This window comes from Gobio gobio, assembly GCF_949357685.1.
Source record: "Gobio gobio genome assembly, chromosome: 22".
NCBI lineage: Eukaryota > Metazoa > Chordata > Actinopteri > Cypriniformes > Gobionidae > Gobio > Gobio gobio.
Window position 1 is genome coordinate 47,696,519 of NC_137118.1, and position 22,999 is coordinate 47,719,517.

Consider the following 22,999-nt stretch of genomic DNA (forward strand, 5'->3'; position numbering starts at 1 on the left):
TAAAGGAACACGCCACTATTTTCTGAAAATAGGCTCATTCTCCGTCTCCTCTAGAGTTAAACAGTTGAGTTCATAGCTTAGCATAGATCGTTGAATCTGATTAGACCGTTAGCATCTCGCTCAAAAATGTTCTATCGTGTACTAAGACCGACGGGAAATGAGAAGTTTGTCAATTTTTAAATAGGAAAAATATAACGATATATTTTTATTCTAAAGAAATTCGTTTGTTGAGGCTTTAAAGGTGCAGTGTGTAATATTTACGAGGATCTATTAACAGAAACGCAATATAACACACATAACTAATGTTTACATAATGAACCGTTGTGTGTTTATTACCTTAGAATGAGCCGTTTCTATCCACACACACACACACACACACACACACACAACGCGGGTTCCTTACAGTGACGTCACTGTCATGTTTCTACGGTGGCCCTAAAGGGACACACTTCCCTACAGAGCGCTAGTCACTCTCTGCGGTCTCAGACCACATGTTCAATTCATAACCTCACCACTAGATGCCGCTAAAACGTACACACGGCACCTTTAATAATTTTATTGCCGAGCATTATTAATGTTGTCAGCCAGCTATTGTTCTAAATGATGATTTAAAACCAGGGCTGTCAAAAGATTTATCGCAATTAATCGCATCCAAAATAAAAGTTTGTGAATATATATATATATAAATATATATATATATATAAATACACACACAAGCATGTATATATTTAAGAAAAAAATATTATTTTTATATATAAAACATTTATATATTATAGATTATATAAATGTATCCAGTATATACATGCAAATATTTCTTAAATAAATACATGCTTGTGTGTGTATTTATATATAAATAATAATTAACAGAGCACACACACATATATTATGTAAACACAAACTTTTATTTTGGATGCGATTAATCGTGATTAATCTTTTGACAGCTCTATTTAAAACACCACTTTTGCTAACAACTTCTGCATTTTTGTGGGATCAGGCCCAGTGCATTATGGGTGCTGTGGTTTTCCTACCTTTATGGGAACTCCACAGCCCTTTTTCTTTAATCACGAAGCTTTCGACATGTTTTATATAAATAATTCTCTGTTTAATGCTGCTTGTGGAAAGCGTCTGCGATGACCTTGGTCTTATTGTGTTGGGGTGTTCAGTTGTACAGAAGTATCATGATGACTGTTTCTGCGGTGCTGGGCTGTAGTGTGTGTGTGTGTGTGTGTGTGTGTGTGTGTGTGTTGGTGGCTGGGTCTATTTCTGCTGCTCATCTCTGGTTTCAGTACAGCTTTCTGTCGCTACAGCCTTCATTTGATCCCCCCCCCCCCCTTTTTTTGTTTTGTTCTCCTTTATTCTTTTGCTCTTTGGTCTATCAGATTGAAATGGCGATTGAGACGCTCCAAAAGTCTGAAGGTTTATCCAGTCAGAGAAGTTCGCTGCTCAACAGCCATGTAAGTTGTACCCAAGCTTTGCTTTGCACGTCTCTTAGCGATCTGCTTCGGTACTCTGCGCTTTTCTCTATCTCTACGGGTAAACATCTCTCTCTCTCTCTCTTTCTGAAGAACGTTCACACCGAGAGATCACGTGACCATAACTGTATTTAATAATCATCATAATTCTGAGAGAAAGAAGTCCACAGCGTAACGATATGACACTGGAACGATTAAAAACACTGACAGCCAATCAGAATCCGTCCTTCTTTAACAAGCTCGAGCATTTAAAGCGACAGACGATGATTTTTACTTGAAATCAGTCGGTCTTGCGTTATTGTGTAGGATATTTCACAATGAAAATCACTGGGGCTGTGTATAAAATATTGATTTCTCGATTTTCCGCACCGACGTTGATTCTTAAACCCCAAGAATCGATGAGTCGATGAATGAACGGATCATTGTAGCTCCTCCCATCAATAAATCACAATGAGCTTTTGATATGAAACGGTCTCAGATTTCAAATTACGTCCATTTTATTATGAAATCCAAAAACATAAAGACGGTTTTGTGTGGTGAGATCGCTCTGGAGCCGCTCAAGAGAAGATGAACGGATCTTCTCCTCCGCTTTAATACCAGTTACAGCACCAAATAAACACCAGTGAGCGTCTGAAAGTGTGTTAGAGAGACCGAATCCGTATCATGTGATCAGTGTTTCAACCACACATTTACCTCAGAAAAACCACATCCAGTGTCCATAAACCCGTTAGTAGCTCTAACTTTAGGGGTGTAACGATACAATCACGTCACGATTCGATATAAATTGCGATACTGAACTCACGATACGATATGTATCCCGATATTTTAAGCCCAAATAAAGAATAGACTTTTTTATTATTATTAAAATATTATAAGTGTATTATTATCAGGACCCACACATATTCCCCCATTGCATTATTATACATTATATTCAACATTATATAAAGTCGTTTAATGTAATAATGTCACGCAAATGTTCATTTTTCCCCACACGCTTTACTAGCGTTAATGCTCTACACGTATAAGAATAAACCATCTACACACTTTGAATAATCACACTGCTGAAACTACATGTGATCTGGTGATTTACATGATGTTCGCTCTCTCTTTGAGGAGTGTGTGTGCGCTTCAGATGATCAGTGCAATCCCTCACAGCTCTAATCTCAGGAAAGCGTCTCAAACTGTAAATGTTCAGCTCATGCAAGAATCTTAACTCTGCGTTTACTCTCGTGTTGTTTTCACGCGTCACGCAATCATATGAACATCCGTGTTTACTACAGTATGAGCGTTGTGTTAAATCTCACACACACACACACACACACAGCTCTTCACAGCAACACACCGAAATAAAACTTCAGATACACACACACACACACACACACAGCTCGTCACCGCAACACACAAACACACACACACACACACACACACACACACACAGCTCATCTCTGCAACACACACACACACACACACACAGCTCGTCACCGCAAACACACACACACACAGCTCTTCACCACAACACACAGAAATAAAACTTCAGAAAACTATCAGATACACACACACACACACACACACACAGCTCGTCACCGCAACACACACACACACACACACAGCTCGTCACCGCAAACACACACACACACACACACACACAGCTCTTCACCGCAACACACAGAAATAAAACTTCAGAAAACTATCAGATACACACACACACACACACACACACACACAGCTCGTCACCGCAACACACCAAAATAAAACTTCAGAAAACTATCAGATACACACACACACACACACAGGAGACTGTGCAGTTTACTTTCTGTGAAAAAAACCTCATTCTGTGATTTATAAGCATTTTGAAAAGTGAGGACATGGGAAACGTCCTCATATTTCTCCCTCTTTTTGTAATACCTGTGTCATTATACACATTTGTGTCCTGATATTTCACGAAAACATGCCCACACACACACACAGCTCATCACCGCAACTCACCGAAATAAAACTTCAGAAAACTATCAGATACACACACACACACACACACACACACACAGCTCGTCACTGCAACACACACACACACACACACACACACACACACACACACACACACACACACAGCTCTTCACCGCAACACACACACACACACACACACAGCTCTTCACCGCAACACACCGAAATAAAACTTTTAAAAAAATTATTATTATTAGTGTATTATTATCAGGACCCACAAATATTCCCCCATTGCATTATTATACATTATATTCAACATTATATATAGTCGTTAAATGTAATAATGTCACGCAAACGTTCAAGATCTGTCAAGAAGCGTGGGAACCCTGGATACATATCGTCACATTTTATATCGCGATATATCGTTACACCCCTAATGTCAAAACCCAGCCTTAATAAAAATCATGATAATATTGTGTACACTAATATAGTTATCGTTATCGTTCTTGGTGTGAACGGGCCTTTATAATGTGCCGTTTAAGAGTCACATGATCAGTAACACTCATAACATTTCTTTGCAAAAAAATGTTTTTTGGAACTTAAAGGATTAGTTCAGTTTTAAATAAACTTTTGCTGATAGTTTCCTCACCCTCATGTCATCCAAGATGTCCATGTCTTTCTTTCTAAAGTCGAAAAGAAATTAAGCTTTTTGATGAAAACATTCCAGGATCGTTCTCCATATAATGGACTTCAATGGGCTCCAAACCGTTCAAGGTCCAAATGACAGTTTCAGTGCAGCTTTAAACGACACCAGATGATGAATAAGGGTCTGATCTAGACAAACCATCAGTTTCTGAGAGAAACCCAGCAGTATTTATGCTATTATTTTACCTCTTATCAGACGAGCGTGATCATCTCTGAGCTCAGACATAACTTCCGCTTAGTGAGGTCAAATTACATCGTGGTTATAGAAATATCGATAGTAGATGCCTCATTCTACTGATCCGTGCAGTCGCTAAAGGCCCATTTATACTTCTGCGTCGAGTGTACGCCGTAGTGTACGCCGTAGGCTACGCGCGTAGCCGACGCCGTCGTGAGCATTTATACTTCTGCGCTGTTGTCTGCGTCAATGTGCAATTACACATGCAGACGCTAGGAGGCAGTGTCCTCGGGCATGTTGGTGTAATCAAGACAACAGCCGAAGAAGAAGCAGTTTGTTGTGTAGAATCTGTACATTCATGTCGGATTATCAGCAGCAGTGAGAGAGCGGCTTTTCTTGCAGCTTGAGTTGTTGTATCTAATAAAAATTAAGCATCTCTAGTTGATTAGTAAAGTTAAATAAGGTGATCTGGCGCTGGAATGCATTTGTGAAACTATGCGGAGCTCGTGGCCGCTGTTTTCAGTAGCGGTGGCCCAGCAAGCGATTGTTGTTGCGGAGACTTTATTCACGAAATATACCCTAATGTGTCCCTGTTCTTGATATACAATTACTGATTAACATCTTTGGTTTTAATGAGAAAATAGAAAGTAGAATTTTACGCGTTGTTACATTTTTGGAGAGGTGCGCGTCAGGCTACGGCGTATCCAACGCGTCTATGCGTAGGGTACGCCGTACCCTCTGTGTGCACTCGACGCAGAAGTATAAATGGGCCTTAATGAGGCATCTACGTATACATCTATGATCACGCTCGTATTTTGACCTCACTAAGCGGAAGTTATGTCTGAGCTCAGAGATGATCACGTTCGTCTGATAAGAGGTAAAATAATAGCATAAATACTGCTGGGTTTCTCACAGAAACTGATGGTTTCTCTAGATCAGACCCTTATTCATCATCTGGTGTCTGCACTGAAACTGAACCGTTTGGAGCCCATTGAAGTCCATTATATGGAGAAAAATCCTGGAAAGTTTTCATCAAAAACCTTCATTTATTTTCGACTGCAGAAAGAAAGACATGGACATCTTGGATGACATGGGGGTGAGTAAATTATCAGCAAAAGTTTATTTAAAAGTGAACTAATCCTTTAACTTGTTAAATATTGCACGGCCGAAATGTTCAGTGATTTGTCCTGAGGTCACAGGTCATGCACAAGGATAGCTCATGTCATTCCAAACGGTTGACCTTCTTTCCTCCATAGAACACAAGATGCAGATTTATAAACGCAATGCAAACTGACACATTTAGCCGTGTTCCTCACAGCTGCAATGGCTGCTGGATAATTACGAGACGGCGGAGGGCGTGAGTTTGCCCCGCTCCACGCTCTACAATCACTACCTGCGGCACTGCCAGGAGCAGAAGCTGGACCCGGTCAACGCGGCGTCCTTCGGGAAGCTCATCCGCTCCATCTTCATGGGCCTGCGGACCCGGCGCCTGGGAACCCGGTAAAGCCTCAGCCCATCTCTCGAACCCCTTTTCCACCAAAGCAGAGCTAGAGCTAGATCGGAGCCAGAGCCTAGTTTCAAATCAGTTCTTTGTGTTTCCACACCCAAAGCCCAGCTCCGAGCCAGGAGAAGTGGTTCTTAAGTAGCACCAAAACATTGCTGGGCTAGAACAGGGCTAGAAGTAAGAACCGCTAGCGTCAGGCGCTGGGGGCGGAGTCAACAAGACCAACACACACTGGAGATCCGCCATTGTGAAATAGCAGCTAATGGAGCTAATGGAGCTAACAGCTGCTGCTCGTTTGTAATCTCCGTCTATATAAATTACGGTGAACTGCATGAATGCGTTGGATTCGCTGTGTTTTCGTTGTGTTTTGATGCCGCTGTAGGATCGTAAAGCCATGAGCATCAACAGTAACGCAGCGTTTGCATTGTTGATGGAAGGCTTGTTCGCAGCGGTGCAGAGACCGATCGCCGTATGATAACCAGTCCAGCGAGAGCATACGACTCCTTATGCTTTTGATTCACTCATGCGGTTTTTTAATATCATACGTGGATCGGTCTGCGCATCGCCGATGCGTCTCGAACAAGCCTGGTGTGTGTGTGTGTGTGTGTGTGTGTGTGTGTGTTTCCCGCTGCCCAGGGTTGCCAGGTTTTCACAACAAAACCCGCCCAATTGCTACTCAAAACAAGCCCAATCACATTTGGGGGTAAAATATGTGTTTTTTTGGCATGGTTGCCTAATAAAATGTGCATTCCCGGGGCTAAATATCACATATTTGGTGTCGCTTCAACCCGCGGACGTGAAAAACAGCCGCGGCAACAGTGCGGAAGTAGCCCAGGACTGCCTCGCTAGCGTTGCTGAGAGAGATGAGGCGTATACAGTGACGTAAGACCGGCTCTGTTGTGGCTCTCAGCATGTGGAAAAGCAAACCGGTTCTTAGAAGCTCCTCAGTCGAACCAACTATGAACTGGGACTAGCACTGGTTCTGAACTAGCTCTAGCACTGCCTTGGTGGAAAAGCGGTAACTGTTCAACACATGCTCGGGTCTGTGCTCCTCACTCCAGCTTCTTTTCTCTTCCCGAGTTTAGAGGGAACTCGAAGTATCACTATTACGGGATCCGGGTGAAGCCGGACTCTCCTCTGAACCGGCTGCAGGAGGACATGCAGTACATGGCCCTGAGACAGCAGCCCGTCCAGCAGAAGCAGAGGTCAGTCCCGCTCCATCATGTGCTTCAGGAGTACAACCACAGCCTTTAATCTGGAGCCGTGCTGGGGAAAGTTACTTTGAAAAATAATGCATTACAATCAGTGTTGGGGAAACGCATTACAAGTAACTTGAGTTACGTAATAATATTACTTTTTCCAAGTAACTAGTAAAGTAACGCAAGTTACTTTTTCACATTTATTTGACTGACAGCTGTCCTGCCCCCATGTTGAGAAAAATCGAGAGTAAGTGCAGAGGTGTGTGTGTGTGTGTGTGTGTGTGTGTGTGTGTGTGTGTGTGTGTGTGTGTGAACATGATGGTTATTGTAGTTCTAGACTAAATGTGAGCATTTATTTATCTCACTTGCACAATAAAGATTCTGTCCTCCTCAAAATAAATAAAATCAGTCAAATGCTAAATCAGAGAACTATGCAAACCTCCAATAATTAAATGTTAAATAAAACAACTATTTGTATGCATTTAATCTACCTTTATCGACTAATGTCGTGCTGCTGACCTTTGATGATTCAGTTAAGCCATGAGCAAAAATTACTAGATTTTTTGTTTTTATTGGTAAAACGTTTTTCTCCTGCATCCTATTCTCATTCTCCAGAGCTGCGCCCTCTAGTGTTCATGAGGGAATCTGCATCTTTACCTCAGCCTGGGGCGCATTATTTACAGTTTGCTATGAAGAGGTCTTTACATTTGCACAAAAAATTACTTTTTTTGCTATTAAAAAACAGAACAAAAAAACAAGCCCAGCCCAGGTGAGAAAAAGTTACGCAAAAGTAACTGGTTACAATATTGCGTTACTACCTTAAAAAGTAACTAATTGAGTTACTTAGTTTCTTTTTAAGCAAAGTAATGCGTTACGTTACTTTTGCGTTACTTTTTCTCACCTGGGCTGGGCTTATTTTTGTTTGTTTTTATAACAAAAAAAGTTATATTTTTTGTGCAAATGTAAAGACCTCTTCATAGCAAACTGTAAATAATGCGCCCCAGGCTGAGGTAAAGATGCAGATTCCCATATGAACACTAGAGGGCGCAGCTCTGGATAATGGAGAATAGATGCAGGAGAAAAAAGTTTCACCAATAAAAAGAAAAAATCTAGTAATTTTCATCATCAAAGGTCAGCAGCAAGACATTGGTCAATTAAATATAAAGGTAAATTATGCATAAAAATAGTTGTTTTATTAACATTTAATTATTGGAGGTTTGCATAGTTCTCTGATTTTCCATTTGACTGATTTTATTCATTTTGAGGAGGACAGAATCTTTATTGTGTTAGTGAGATAAATAAATGCTCACATTTAGTCTAGAACTACAATAACCATCATGTTCACACACACACACACACACACACACACACACACACACACACCTCTGCACTAACTCAACATGAGGACAGGAGAGCTGTCAGTCAAACTAATGTGAAAAAGTAACTCAGATATTTTGTTGTAAATTTGAAAAGTAATGCATTACTTTACTAGTTACTTGGAAAAAGTAATATTATTACGTAACTTTAAGCTACACTGTGTACCTTTTTTAGTTTATTCTCTGCTAAAAACACTTAGTTCTTTCAAAAATATATGTGCTCATTAATGTATATTTTAGGGATGCACCGAATCCAGGGTTCGGGTTCGGATTCGGCCGAATATTGGGCTTTTTGACTGGGTTCGGTTTCTGCCGAACCTCAGAATTTATTTCCACCGAACCCGAACCCTAGGCTTGCACTATGCGCTGGTCGAACGTAATGACGCCGCTGTTGAAAGTGAAAATGGAACTCATGAACAGAAAACGTGGCAGTATACTTTAAGTCAAAAGAAGGCGATTCAAGTTGAGCTACGCGTTCAATTTGCAATGCCGATTTGTCTCGTGATGACAAGGACCCTAAACAACAGCCGCTGTTAAAACATTTGCATATGAAACATCCGAGAGAATACGAGTTGAGCATGAAGGAATCTACAGACAGAAGCCAAAATTTATTTTATTTTACCGTTCAAACAGCCTATAGATCTATAGATCAGATAAAATATAAATAAAATTAATTAAATATATAGGCCTACACTAAATATTTTTAACTTAAACAATTACCAAATTAAGATGACAAAACAAAAATACACTGAATCCGTAAGCTTTGAAGAACCGGAATTAGGTAAATAGGTAGATAATATACTATATATCTTTACATAAATACTATTCTCTTAAAACCATCATTTCGTTATTTTTACTAACCCAAATAATGATTCATCCGCTGCACGTGAGGGGGAAAAATAGTTTCCTTCCACTTAAGAGTTGAGCTCTTTTTATTTTAATATATCTCTTTACATAAATACTATTTTCTACTTTAAAAAAAATAACTTTGTTATTTTACTAACCCAGTGTTTTGTATGTGAAGCTGTTTGACGTGAATATTACCACAGGAGTGAAGCACAAAGCTTTGTTTAGCCTAGAAAGGAAATAATGGTCAGAGAGCACTTTTTCATTCTGTTTTGTGATCTGGTCACTCGATTTTCCGTGAATTTGAACAATAGGCCTAGTCCATTTTATCCCAATGGACATGGACATCTCGTTTCTTTTCCCAACTCTTCACTCACGGCGCGCATGTTCGCAGGGGATTATAAACGTTTCTTCCTTTCGTTTGCTTATAATTAAGTCTATTAAAACTATTCACATCCTTTACTGTGGGAAAGTATAACAAAACACTGTAAGACGAATACCTTTTTACTTCAAATTTTATTTAACACAGATTGTTCTTGTTATTAAACTTGGTAAGGCGCGTCAAGTTTGGTTTATTTGAATAGCGCATTTCACACACGCCGGTGATTTTAGTTTCGTTTTCTCTGGCAGTGAATAATCAAACATTGCCTAAAGGCCTGTACACACGGGGACGAATATCGCGCGCGCTTATCGCCAGCGTTTTTCGTGCCGTTTTTCGGCGCGTCTTGAGTGTTCACACCCAAGCGATTTTCACTGGCGCTGCGCAGAGTGAACGTGCACATTCAGTCGATGCGCTCGCGGTACACAAGATGGTGCTGCGGCACTTTAAGCCTCTGACACTCGCTTGTCACACAGAAGGAGAAGAGAGACAGTATTTACGTGCTTGCCAAAACCACAGATATATTATGTCTATGGCAAAACCATTCACACACTTTTTGCTAACTGGCAAGCAGCATTAGCAGTTCATCTTCTTCTTTGTCTACTTACTACTTCTTCGTCGTATCAATGTGTGCTCGGCAAGACCGATTTTGTGCTTGAGCGCCACCAAGTGGTGTTTTACTGTCACTTCAGCAGCTCCAGGCACGTGAACAAAAGCGCCGATCTCATTGGTCGGACAGTTTTTTACGCGCCGCGGCAAAATAAAAAAACGAACCCGAGGCGTTTTTTTTAAAAATGACGCTTTTACGCCTGGCGTTTTGCGCGTCGGTGTGAACACTCACATTGGCGCCCATTGTTTAGTCACGAGGCGTTAAACGTCGGCGATAAACGCGTGCGAAAATCGTCCCGGTGTGAACAGGCCTTTAATGTCTTGACCCTGTGGAAAATAAAATCCACTCTTCAGACCTTTTACAACAAGTGTTGCTTTGCAACATCAGTAGAACATATGAAGATGAAGATATTCCAGAAGGTATCTATTCAGTGTCCCATTCCTCTCGAAGCGCAGAGCGGTAGGCCTATATGACGCATCTTTGCGGGGAAATAGTATGAATCAAATATTTTTCTAATATTTAATTTTCATATATTCTTGAGGTTACCATTATTTACTGAAAATCGTTTTTGTTTTATAGGCTGTGTTGTTTCACTGACGGAAGTGCTCAAATAAACACGCATGCTTATGATGTTTCAGCCTCAAATGATTTCAAAATGTTGGCTATATATATCTGGAATAGACTACAGTATTTAAAATAGCATATATGCATTAGTTACATTCTCAATTTAATTTACAGAGCAATCCCTGCTAAGTTTTTAGTTTAACTAATACTATAGAAGAGGATTAGTGTGTGTCGCACACAACAGACTCGCAACGGGGGCGTGGCATCACGATGGTGGCGCTCCATCTTGATGTCGGCACAATAGCGCGCGCCTCCTGCGCTCTCCGTTGGGTTGTTCTTTGAAACGACAGAGGACGACTCGGGGTAATTTTTCTATAAACCATCACAAAATAGCGGCGAGAAGAACATACACGACAATGTTTACTTTAGTAAACTTGACCAAAACAGTTAATGGTCAATAGCATCCCTACACTGCTGTGGACGTTGTTAACGTCATTAATGTGTTTACTGTGATAATGGACTGCGGACGGGAGTAGGATTCGGTATTCGGTTTCGGATTCGGCCGAATCTTAACCAGTGGATTCGGTATTCGGCCGAACCCCAAAAATCTGGATTCGGTGCATCCCTAGTATATTTACTTCTTTCAAGTAATAAAGTATTCTCGTAAGTTTATAATATGCCATTGTAAACACATACGGGTGAGGGTTTGAATGCGGGTCGCCATGTTGAGCCTCCATCTTGAAAGTACATTAGCCAAAGAGGGACATTCCCGTAAATTCAAGCTTCGCCTTTGGCGTTTTAACACTCGATGGCACCGTGTCCAATGTGGACCATGCAGAACTGGAAGCCATGTTAATCTTGGACTAAATCGGAATTAAAACGAAATCGGAATTGAGAGGAACAGAAACTAATATTCACTGGATGGTCATATACCAGTTCACCACTAGATGGGGGAAAATATCACAGTGGAGCTTTAAAGGGTTAGTTCACCCAAAAATGTAAATTGTGTGATTAATGACTGAGCCTCATGTGGTTGGACACCCGTCAGACCTCCGTTCATCTTCAGACACAAATGAAGATATTTTAGTGTAAATCTGATGCTCTGAAAGGCCTCCATTGGCTCAACTTTACACTCTCAAGACCCTTAAAAGACACTAAAGACTAAAGTTACAAAGTCCATCTCACTACAGCGGCTCTACAATAACTTTATGAAGACGAGAATAGTTTCTGTGCGCAAAAAACCCTAAATAACGACTTATATAGTGACGACGATTTCAAAACACGGCATCATGAAGCTTCGAAGCGTTATGAGTCAGTGAGTCGATTCAGCGGTTCAGAGCGTTATGAATCAGTGAGTCGATTCAGCGGTTCAGAGCGTTTTGAATCAGTGAGTCGATTCAGCGGTTCAGAGCGTTATGAGTCAGTGAGTCGATTCAGCGGTTCAGAGCGTTATGAATCAGTGAGTCGATTCAGCGGTTCAGAACGTTATGAATCAGTGAGTCGATTCAGCGGTTCAGAGCGTTATGAATCAGTGAGTCGATTCAGCGGTTCAGAGCGTTATGAGTCAGTCGAATCATGATTCGACTGATTCATAACGCTTCGAAGCTTCATGATGCCGTGTTTTGAAATCGTCATCTCTATATAAGTCGTTATTTAGGGTTTTTTTCGCACAGAAACTATTCTCGTCTTCATAAAGTTATTGTAGAGCCGCTGTAGTGAGATGGACTTTGTAACTTTAGTCTTTAGTGTCTTTTAAGGGTCTTGAGAGTGTAAAGTTGAGCCAATGGAGGCCTTTCAGAGCATCAGATTTACACTAAAATATCTTCATTTGTGTCTGAAGATGAACGGAGGTCTGACGGGTGTCCAACCACATGAGGCTCAGTCATTAATGACAGAATTTTCTTTTTTGGGTGAACTAACCCTTTAAGTTACCTGTAATGCGTTACCCCTAACACTGGTCTTGTGTAACTGAAGCTTCTCTCTCTGTCCCGTGTGCAGATTTAAGCCGGTGCAGAAGATGGACGGTGTGGGGGGGGAGAACTTCTCCAGTGCGGGTCAGCACACGCCCACCGCGGCGGAGCAGACGTTCATCGCCCAGAGCCAGCACCACCAGCAGTTCCTGGGTAAACACACTGCAGAGCATCAGCTCAGAGTCACGCTTTCAGAGCTTTCAGAGCTTGTCTGATGTCCTGTGTGTCTGATGTCCTGTGTGTCTGATGTCCTGTGTGTCCTGTGTGTCTGATGTCCTGTGTGTCTGATGTCCTGTGTGTCCTGTGTGTCTGATGTCCTGTGTGTCTGATGTCCTGTGTGTCCTGTGTGTCTGATGTCCTGTGTGTCCTGTGTGTCTGATGTCCTGTGTGTCCTGTGTGTCTGATGTCCTGTGTGTCTGATGTCCTGTGTGTCTGATGTCCTGTGTGTCCTGTGTGTCTGATGTCCTGTGTGTCCTGTGTGTCTGATGTCCTGTGTGTCTGATGTCCTGTGTGTCCTGTGTGTCTGATGTCCTGTGTGTCCTGTGTGTCTGATGTCCTGTGTGTCTGTGTGTCTGATGTCCTGTGTGTCTGATGTCCTGTGTGTCTGATGTCCTGTGTGTCCTGTGTGTCTGATGTCCTGTGTGTCTGATGTCCTGTGTGTCTGATGTCCTGTGTGTCTGATGTCCTGTGTGTCCTGTGTGTCTGATGTCCTGTGTGTCCTGTGTGTCTGATGTCCTGTGTGTCTGATGTCCTGTGTGTCTGATGTCCTGTGTGTCTGATGTCCTGTGTGTCCTGTGTGTCTGATGTCCTGTGTGTCTGATGTCCTGTGTGTCTGATGTCCTGTGTGTCCTGTGTGTCTGATGTCCTGTGTGTCCTGTGTGTCTGATGTCCTGTGTGTCTGATGTCCTGTGTGTCCTGTGTGTCTGATGTCCTGTGTGTCCTGTGTGTCTGATGTCCTGTGTGTCCTGTGTGTCTGATGTCCTGTGTGTCTGATGTCCTGTGTGTCTGATGTCCTGTGTGTCCTGTGTGTCTGATGTCCTGTGTGTCTGATGTCCTGTGTGTCTGATGTCCTGTGTGTCTGATGTCCTGTGTGTCCTGTGTGTCTGATGTCCTGTGTGTCTGATGTCCTGTGTGTCTGATGTCCTGTGTGTCTGATGTCCTGTGTGTCCTGTGTGTCTGATGTCCTGTGTGTCTGATGTCCTGTGTGTCTGATGTCCTGTGTGTCCTGTGTGTCTGATGTCCTGTGTGTCTGATGTCCTGTGTGTCCTGTGTGTCTGATGTCCTGTGTGTCCTGTGTGTCTGATGTCCTGTGTGTCTGATGTCCTGTGTGTCCTGTGTGTCTGATGTCCTGTGTGTCCTGTGTGTCTGATGTCCTGTGTGTCTGATGTCCTGTGTGTCTGATGTCCTGTGTGTCTGATGTCCTGTGTGTCCTGTGTGTCTGATGTCCTGTGTGTCCTGTGTGTCTGATGTCCTGTGTGTCCTGTGTGTCTGATGTCCTGTGTGTCTGATGTCCTGTGTGTCTGATGTCCTGTGTGTCTGATGTCCTGTGTGTCCTGTGTGTCTGATGTCCTGTGTGTCTGATGTCCTGTGTGTCTGATGTCCTGTGTGTCTGATGTCCTGTGTGTCTGATGTCCTGTGTGTCTGATGTCCTGTGTGTCTGATGTCCTGTGTGTCCTGTGTGTCTGATGTCCTGTGTGTCCTGTGTGTCCTGTGTGTCCTGTGTGTCTGATGTCCTGTGTGTCTGATGTCCTGTGTGTCTGATGTCCTGTGTGTCTGATGTCCTGTGTGTCTGATGTCCTGTGTGTCCTGTGTGTCTGATGTCCTGTGTGTCTGATGTCCTGTGTGTCTGATGTCCTGTGTGTCTGATGTCCTGTGTGTCTGATGTCCTGTGTGTCCTGTGTGTCTGATGTCCTGTGTGTCCTGTGTGTCTGATGTCCTGTGTGTCCTGTGTGTCTGATGTCCTGTGTGTCTGATGTCCTGTGTGTCCTGTGTGTCTGATGTCCTGTGTGTCTGATGTCCTGTGTGTCCTGTGTGTCTGATGTCCTGTGTGTCTGATGTCCTGTGTGTCTGATGTCCTGTGTGTCTGATGTCCTGTGTGTCCTGTGTGTCTGATGTCCTGTGTGTCTGATGTCCTGTGTGTCTGATGTCCTGTGTGTCTGATGTCCTGTGTGTCCTGTGTGTCTGATGTCCTGTGTGTCTGATGTCCTGTGTGTCTGATGTCCTGTGTGTCTGATGTCCTGTGTGTCCTGTGTGTCTGATGTCCTGTGTGTCTGATGTCCTGTGTGTCCTGTGTGTCTGATGTCCTGTGTGTCCTGTGTGTCTGATGTCCTGTGTGTCTGATGTCCTGTGTGTCTGATGTCCTGTGTGTCTGATGTCCTGTGTGTCCTGTGTGTCTGATGTCCTGTGTGTCTGATGTCCTGTGTGTCTGATGTCCTGTGTGTCTGATGTCCTGTGTGTCTGATGTCCTGTGTGTCCTGTGTGTCTGATGTCCTGTGTGTCCTGTGTGTCTGATGTCCTGTGTGTCCTGTGTGTCTGATGTCCTGTGTGTCTGATGTCCTGTGTGTCCTGTGTGTCCTGTGTGTCTGATGTCCTGTGTGTCTGATAGATGGGTCCAGGGCTCTGCCGGAGTTTGTGGAGCTGGACCTTGGAGAGTCTGATGAGGGCGTCGGCCTGGAGGACGTCAGAGCGCTTCAGACGCTGTACAGGGAACACTGCGAGGTCAGCTCGTCACCGCAACACACACACACACACACACACACACACACACACACACACACACACACACACACACACACACACACACACACACACACACACACACACACACACACACACACACACACACACACACACACTGCGAGGTCAGAAACACTGAACCACTGCATCCGCTCATAAAGATCAACACCTGAACTTCATCTCCAGAGCAGCTCTGAGAGTCTCTTCAGCTGCACCTTTCATCTGAGAACACTATCACACACACACACACACACACACACAGTTCTTCACCGCAACACACACCGAAATAAAAGTTCAGAAAACTATCAAATACACACACACACACACACACACACACAGCTCGTCACCGCAACACACACACCAGAGTCCTGCACGGGTGACCTGTGAATATTGCTGAAACGGGTGAAAAACATCCTACTGTGTCGGATACGGGTCGGGTCGGGTCGGGTAAGGGAGAACACGGGCCTAAACACGGGTTTTAAACACGGGCCTAAACACGGGTCTAAACACGGGCCTAAACACGGGTTTTAAACAGTCACGTGCAAACGAATATAGGCCTAAACATATATGCATGTATATTGTAGATGTGTTCCTAAAAATATGCATATACAAAAATATGCCTTGCCTGTATTTCAAGTTGATAAAATAATTTAAAATCCATATCAGTTTATTTGTGGCCGCGCGGCGCGCCCTCCCAGGAGAATCACAACCGCGCACGCTCTGCCTGAAAACTATCAGACACACACACACACACACAGCTCGTCACTGCAACACAGACACACACACAGCTCGTCACTGCAACACACAGACACACACACACAAAGCTCGTCACTGCAACACACAGACACACACACACAAAGCTCGTCACTGCAACACACAGACACACACACACACACACAGCTCGTCACTGCAACACACAGACACACACACACACACACAGCTCGTCACTGCAACACACACACACACACACACACACACACAGCTCGTCACTGCAACACACACACACACACAGCTCGTCACTGCAACACACACACACACACACACACACACACACAGCTCGTCACTGCAACACACACACACACACAGCTCATCACTGCAACACACACACACACAGCTCGTCACTGCAACACACACACACACACACACACAGATTTCACAGGGCTCCAGTCTCTTTGAGTGTCTCTAAAGGGGCTGTGATCATTTTCCCACGCAGGCCATTTTGGACGTGGTGGTGAACCTTCAGTTCAATCTAATCGAGAACCTGTGGCAGACCTTCTGGCGCTACTCCCCCTCCAGCCCTGTAGAGGGCGCCACCATCACGGAGAACAGGTGAGTGGCGATCGCCGCAGCCTCCAGCAGGCCATGGCTCATGTGTGACGCGTGTGTCTGCTGCAGCGGCGTCAGTGAGATCGAGGGCCGGCTCCCGGGCTCCAGACTGGCCCTGCTGTGCCGGAACGAGGAGGTGCTGAAGTGGATGAACACCTGCGATCACCTGATGTACCAGGCCCTGGTGGAGATCCTCATCCCCGACGTCCTCAGACCCATTCCTAGTGAGCACCTTCAGTACTTTACCTGCTCTATGGCAGAATCCGTTTGAGTGTTTGAATGACCAGTCCTTCCAGAAAAATGCGGCTTTTTTTGTGATTGTTGCGGGCAAAAATCCTTGATTATGCGGCACGTTTTCTTAAAAAATACAATGGAAAATGCGGCAACTTGCAAAAACTGCGGTTTGATGAAAAAAAGAGAGAAAAAGCACTACATCACAGAAAGTGCTGGAATATTTAAGTTCTCATCTTGTTTTATTGAAGACTTTAATAAACACACGGCTCAAATTTACAAAACATTGAGTCAAACAAGTTCTGTAGCTTTACAAAAGGAATATGCTACAATAAATAACTTCCTTTAGACCCTTAAAAGACACTAAAGACTAAAGTTACAAAGTCCATCTCACTACAGCGGCTCTACAATAACTTTATGAAGACGAGAATAGTTTCTGTGCGCAAAAAAACCCTAAATAACGACTTATATAGTGATGACGATTTCAAAACACGGCATCATGAAGCTTCGAAGCGTTATGAATCAGTGAGTCGATTCAGCGGTTCAGAGCGTTATGAATCAGTGAGCCGAATCAACGGTTCAGAGCGTTATGAATCAGTGAGTCGATTCAGCGGTTTAGCGCGTTATGAATCAGTGAGCCGAATCAGCGGTTCAGAGCGTTATGAATCAGTGAGTCGATTCAGCGGTTCAGAGCGTTATGAATCAGTGAGTCGATTCAGAGCGTTTTGAATCAGTGAGTCGATTCAGCGGTTCGGAGCGTTGTGAATCAGCGAGTCGATTCAGCAGTTTGGTAGCGTTATGAATCAGTGAGTCGATTCAGCGGTTCGGAGCGTTGTGAATCAGTGAGTTGATTCAGCAGTTCAGAGCATTATGAATCAGTGAGTCGATTCAGCAGTTTGGTAGCGTTATGAATCAGTGAGTCGATTCAGCAGTTCAGAGCATTATGAATCAGTGAGTCGATTCAGCGGTTCAGAGCGTTATGAATCAGTGAGTCGATTCAGCGGTTCGGAGCGTTGTGAATCAGTGAGTTGATTCAGCGGTTCCGAGCGTTATGAATCAGTGAGTCGATTCAGCGGTTCAGAGCGTTTTGAATCAGCGAGTCGATTCAGCGGTTCGGAGCGTTATGAATCAGTGAGTCGATTCAGCGGTTCGGAGCGTTATGAATCAGTGAGTCGATTCAGCGGTTCAGAGCGTTTTGAATCAGCGAGTCGATTCAGCGGTTCGGAGCGTTATGAATCAGTGAGTCGATTCAGCGGTTCGGAGCGTTATGAATCAGTGAGTCGATTCAGCGGTTTGGAGCAGTTTGGACTTTGGCGATCCAAACCACTGAATCGACTCACTGATTCACAACGCGCTGAATCGACTCACTGATTCCCGCTCTGAACCGCTGAATCGACTCACTGATTCATAACGCTCTGAACCGCTGAATCGACTCACTGATTCATAACGCTCCGAACCGCTGAATCGACTCACTGATTCATAACGCTCCAAAGCTTCATGATGCTGTGTTATGAAATCGGTCATCACATCAGGAAACTGCTTTGGTCTTTTGCTGTTATTTTTGTTGGCCAATGGGAATGTGCGGAGCTTCATCATAGTTTCAGCGATATCTGTGGTTTCTCCACGGGGTTTGCAGCTTTTCGATAACGTTCACGTCGGGTAATTACGTCACTTCAAAACGTTCCCATGGCAACATGTGAAGTAAATGAACATTTTTCAACTTTCTGCTAATATATATGACTTTTTTTGCAATGTAAATGTGGGGATTATGAAATCATGCCAGCCCCGCATATTTTGCACGCGGAAATAGGCAATTTATGCGGCGTATTTGAAAAAATGCAGACTTTGGCTGATTATGCATTAAATCATGCGCATAATGGCGTATTTCTGGATTGACTGATTGGTGTAAATGTGAATCTGAACCCACAGGTGCCTTGACTCAAGCCATCCGTAATTTTGCCAAAAGCCTTGAGGGCTGGCTCACCAACGCCATGAGCAGCATCCCCCAGAGGATGATCCAGACCAAGGTGAGCTCAGGTGGGCTGTTGTGGTGATCTCAGCGAGCCCAGGAATCTCCATCCCATAATGTCGCTCTTCTCTGGCAGGTTTCTGCTGTTAGTGCCTTCGCCCAGACCCTGCGCAGATACACATCCCTCAACCATCTGGCCCAGGCGGCTCGAGCCGTTCTGCAGAACACCTCGCAGATCAACCAGATGCTCAGCGACCTCAACCGGGTCGACTTCGCCAACGTGCAGGTGCGTCACATGACCGAGGCCCGCGACAGGGTCCGGAATGACATCACGGATACACTTTAACCCTCTCTTCATTTCTGACCGGAACATTCTCTGTTTGGAAATGTTAAAAATCACAGCTTCATCAGAATGATATGAAACTTGGTGACTTTTCTACATTAGGGATGTAAACACACAAAAAAATTGGGGTCATGATTCGAGCATGCTAATTGGTCGTAAAAAAAAAAAGGTAGCGTTCATTGTCTTCGGTCATAAATGAGCGACCATAGGAAATGAATGAGAAATCGCAAAAACACAAAAATTCTCTGAATATTTGTGTGTTCAATCTACAAATCGGCCACAATGCTGAAAAAAAGTCCACAGTAGTAACACTCTAAAACATCAAGAGTGTGATATTGACACATCCACTCACACACACACACACACACACACACACACACACACACACACACACACACACACACACACACACACACACACACACACACACACACACACACACACACACACACACACACACACACACACCAAGAGTGTGATATTGACACATCCACACACACACACACACACACACACACCTATGAAAAACTGAACCTATGAACCACATTTTGAATGATTTAAAATCACAGCTTCATCAGAATGATATGAAACTTGGTGACTTTTCTAGCATTAGGTTTGTAAACACACACACATTGAGGTCATGATTCGAGCATGCTAATGGGTTGTAAAAAAATACTCCCACTTCTGCTCTTCAGTCAAAAATGACCATCATAGGAAATGAATGGGAAATCTGCAAAAACACAAATTCACAGAAAAAATCTATATTTCTAACAAACAAACAAAAAAATCTAAAACTTTGAGATTTTTTTAAATATATATTAAATAATGTTCAAAAGAGAACTAGTGAATCCTCAAGCCTCTCCACAGAGACCTCTAGTGGTTACACACATGGTTGCAGGATTTCTGAAATCATTCCAAAAGAGCGGCTAATCTGCCTTCAAAAACATTTATTTGGAAGGCTTAGTCTGTATTTTAACCTGAAATACTGCAATAATTAATTTTCTTCTTTTTTTTAAATTACACCATTTAAAAAAAAAAAAATTCAATGGCAAAAATAGACCATAATTATTGCATAAATATTAAAAAAATACCATCAAATCTCAAAATACTCAAAAATATTATTGAAGAAAAATAAATTGCCTTGGTTTTACTGGGGTGGTGGAAGTTTAATTTGTAGGTGTCCCCTAAAGTTAGAGCAGCAGAGGGTTAAAGTTTAAACGTCTGTGGAGGAGCTCTGCCATTTCTGCACATGAGCATCACTTTGGCCTTTGTTTTACACAGAGTAACTTATTTACACTACATCTCTCTGGGACCATTTCCTCCTGGATTTGGCCGACCCAAACTGAAAAAACTTTTTTTCTAATGAAAAAGTGCATTTCTTTGTGATTTTAAAACACTTGAAGGAAATGGTTTACTTTCAGCAGTTATTGTCTATGGGGCAGATTTATGTTTGTTCTACATCAGATACATTAACACATACGCCTACATTACATTATCTGAATGCATTAATGAGAGAGTGAGTGTGTGTGAATTACTCTTACCGTCTCTATTCATTATGAAGCTGTGGTTTGTACTTCAAAGGTATTAAAATATATGACTATTGAGTTTCTGAGCTACTTTAGTGACTTTACTTTAGTCCCAGGACGGCGTTTACACTGCGTTTCTGCGCGATCTTCATGTGATGTGCGCGCTTCTGTCTGAGTGTTTGTGTGTCACAATATATCAGGCATTAGTTCAACATTACACACATCTGATGGTCGAAAATCGCTTTAATGTTCAAACTGACAGGCCTTTAAACACATACACATGACACAGCTCTGTGAGGACGCAGGTGAAAGTCATCTCAGGGCTTGCGCGCCATCGCATACGAGAACGGTGATTAACTTGCGTGTATAAACTGTGGAAAACATGCAATTACTATAGTAATTCTGAGCATCTGTAAACAAAGATAACTGCTCCTGCATTTTTCCGTGTGTCTGCAAACTGCACTTGATGTGACTGACGGGGCGGAGTCACGTGAAAACCCAAATAACCCACATGGGAAAATTACGCAGAGGTTCTAAATTTCGGTTTCGATTAGTTTTCAATTAATCGTCCAGCCCTACTTTAAAGTGTCATAAAGCACTGCTAACAGTGATGAACATGTGAGTGTGTGTTATCTGAGCTGTAATAAACCCCTAAAAACAGGCACTTTTAGATTGTTTGGTGATAAACTCATTGTTGAAAGTGTGTAACTCAGGCCCTGTGAGCTCTAGCACCCTGCAGACAGTTCCAGCTGTAAACACTAGATTACAGAAACACTGGAATAATCATTGAGTGACTCTGGGATACTGCATTGACACCACTGTATGTGGGGAGACTTGTATAATGGAGAGATTTGGGTAGATGGAAATTACATAAAGGTAATATTCCTCCATTCAGATCCATTTGAATAAATCTTGCACACATGATACCGACACAATTCATTTCTCCAGTGTTTGCTGCCATCTAATTCGTAAGAAATAATTATTGACCACGCTGTCCTTAAAGGGACAGTTCACCTCTAAAATTATGTCATTATTTACTCACTCTAATATTGTTTCAAACCTGTATTCATTTCTCGATGACAGAATTTTCATTTTTGAGTGAACTATCCCTTTAATGTTAATACAACAACAAAAGACAAAGAGAAAATCACTCACTGCTCTTGACTGAAGAACTTTAATACAGCAGCTTTTATAAGAATCAGTGTATATTTTATAGTGAAGTCTGAAGTGTTTTATTTGTACATTTATTCATTCAATTTCATACTTAAATGCTGCTGTACAGCTCTGTAAATCTTTATATATATATATTTTATATTATACTATACACTAGGAATGTGTACAAAGGGTTTTTTTAAAGTAAAGTTTTAAGTTTAAGTAAGGGTTTTCAATTCTTTTAAGTAAAATAAAGAACGAGTATTGCAATAAAAAAATAGTCTTTTTTCTCCTTAACCTCTTGCGGTTCCTGTTGCTTAAAAATAGAATAACAAAAAACTGATGTGACAAACCATCAGAACCGAACCGAAAACCGTAGTTAAAAACCGAGGTATGTATTGAACCGTGGACTAACTGTATTGTTGCATCCCTAGTCCACACACACACACACACACACACACACACACACACACACACACACACACACACACACACACACACACACCTTATTTTGTGTGAAAAGGACACCCACTGTCTGAGGTAACATACGGGCAAGAGGCTACATTGGGCATGCGTCGAATCGTGCAACGCACACACACTAGACCATGTTTTTTCATGTACCGTGCCACCCGTTTTTATGTACCGTTTTTCATGTACCGTTTTTATGTACCGTTTTTATGTTGCCTCTGGCTTGGCGTGCTCAGTTGGGGACACTACATTTTTCAACTAAACGTCGAAATAAATCTAATTAATAAACTAAATTAACCATTTAAACTAAATTACTGATCGAATTATTGATCTAAAGCCCACACTGTCACTGTATGATAATTGAAATGAACTGATGACATCAGCGTTTTCTCCAGAAAGGCTATACAGCTGAATAAAATTATGCTCTGCAAAAAATGCTTTTCTTACTTAGTATTTTTGTCTTGTTTTCAGTCCAAATATCAAAAAAATCTTACATTAAGAAACATT

At 42.6% G+C, this 22,999-nt stretch overlaps 1 protein-coding gene across 1 annotated transcript in view; it reads left to right on the forward strand.

Moving 5' to 3' along the window:
• Positions 1-22,999, forward strand: part of rfx3 (regulatory factor X, 3 (influences HLA class II expression)) — an 81,649-nt gene that overhangs the window by 54,028 nt on the left and 4,622 nt on the right. The window contains exons 5-13 of the mRNA XM_079803828.1: positions 1,380-1,454; positions 5,612-5,793; positions 6,883-7,002; positions 12,770-12,894; positions 15,347-15,459; positions 16,691-16,806; positions 16,873-17,027; positions 18,964-19,061; positions 19,140-19,289. Of these exons, the coding sequence (XP_079659954.1) occupies positions 1,380-1,454; positions 5,612-5,793; positions 6,883-7,002; positions 12,770-12,894; positions 15,347-15,459; positions 16,691-16,806; positions 16,873-17,027; positions 18,964-19,061; positions 19,140-19,289 (1,134 nt within the window). The remainder of the gene's footprint in view (positions 1-1,379; positions 1,455-5,611; positions 5,794-6,882; positions 7,003-12,769; positions 12,895-15,346; positions 15,460-16,690; positions 16,807-16,872; positions 17,028-18,963; positions 19,062-19,139; positions 19,290-22,999) is intronic.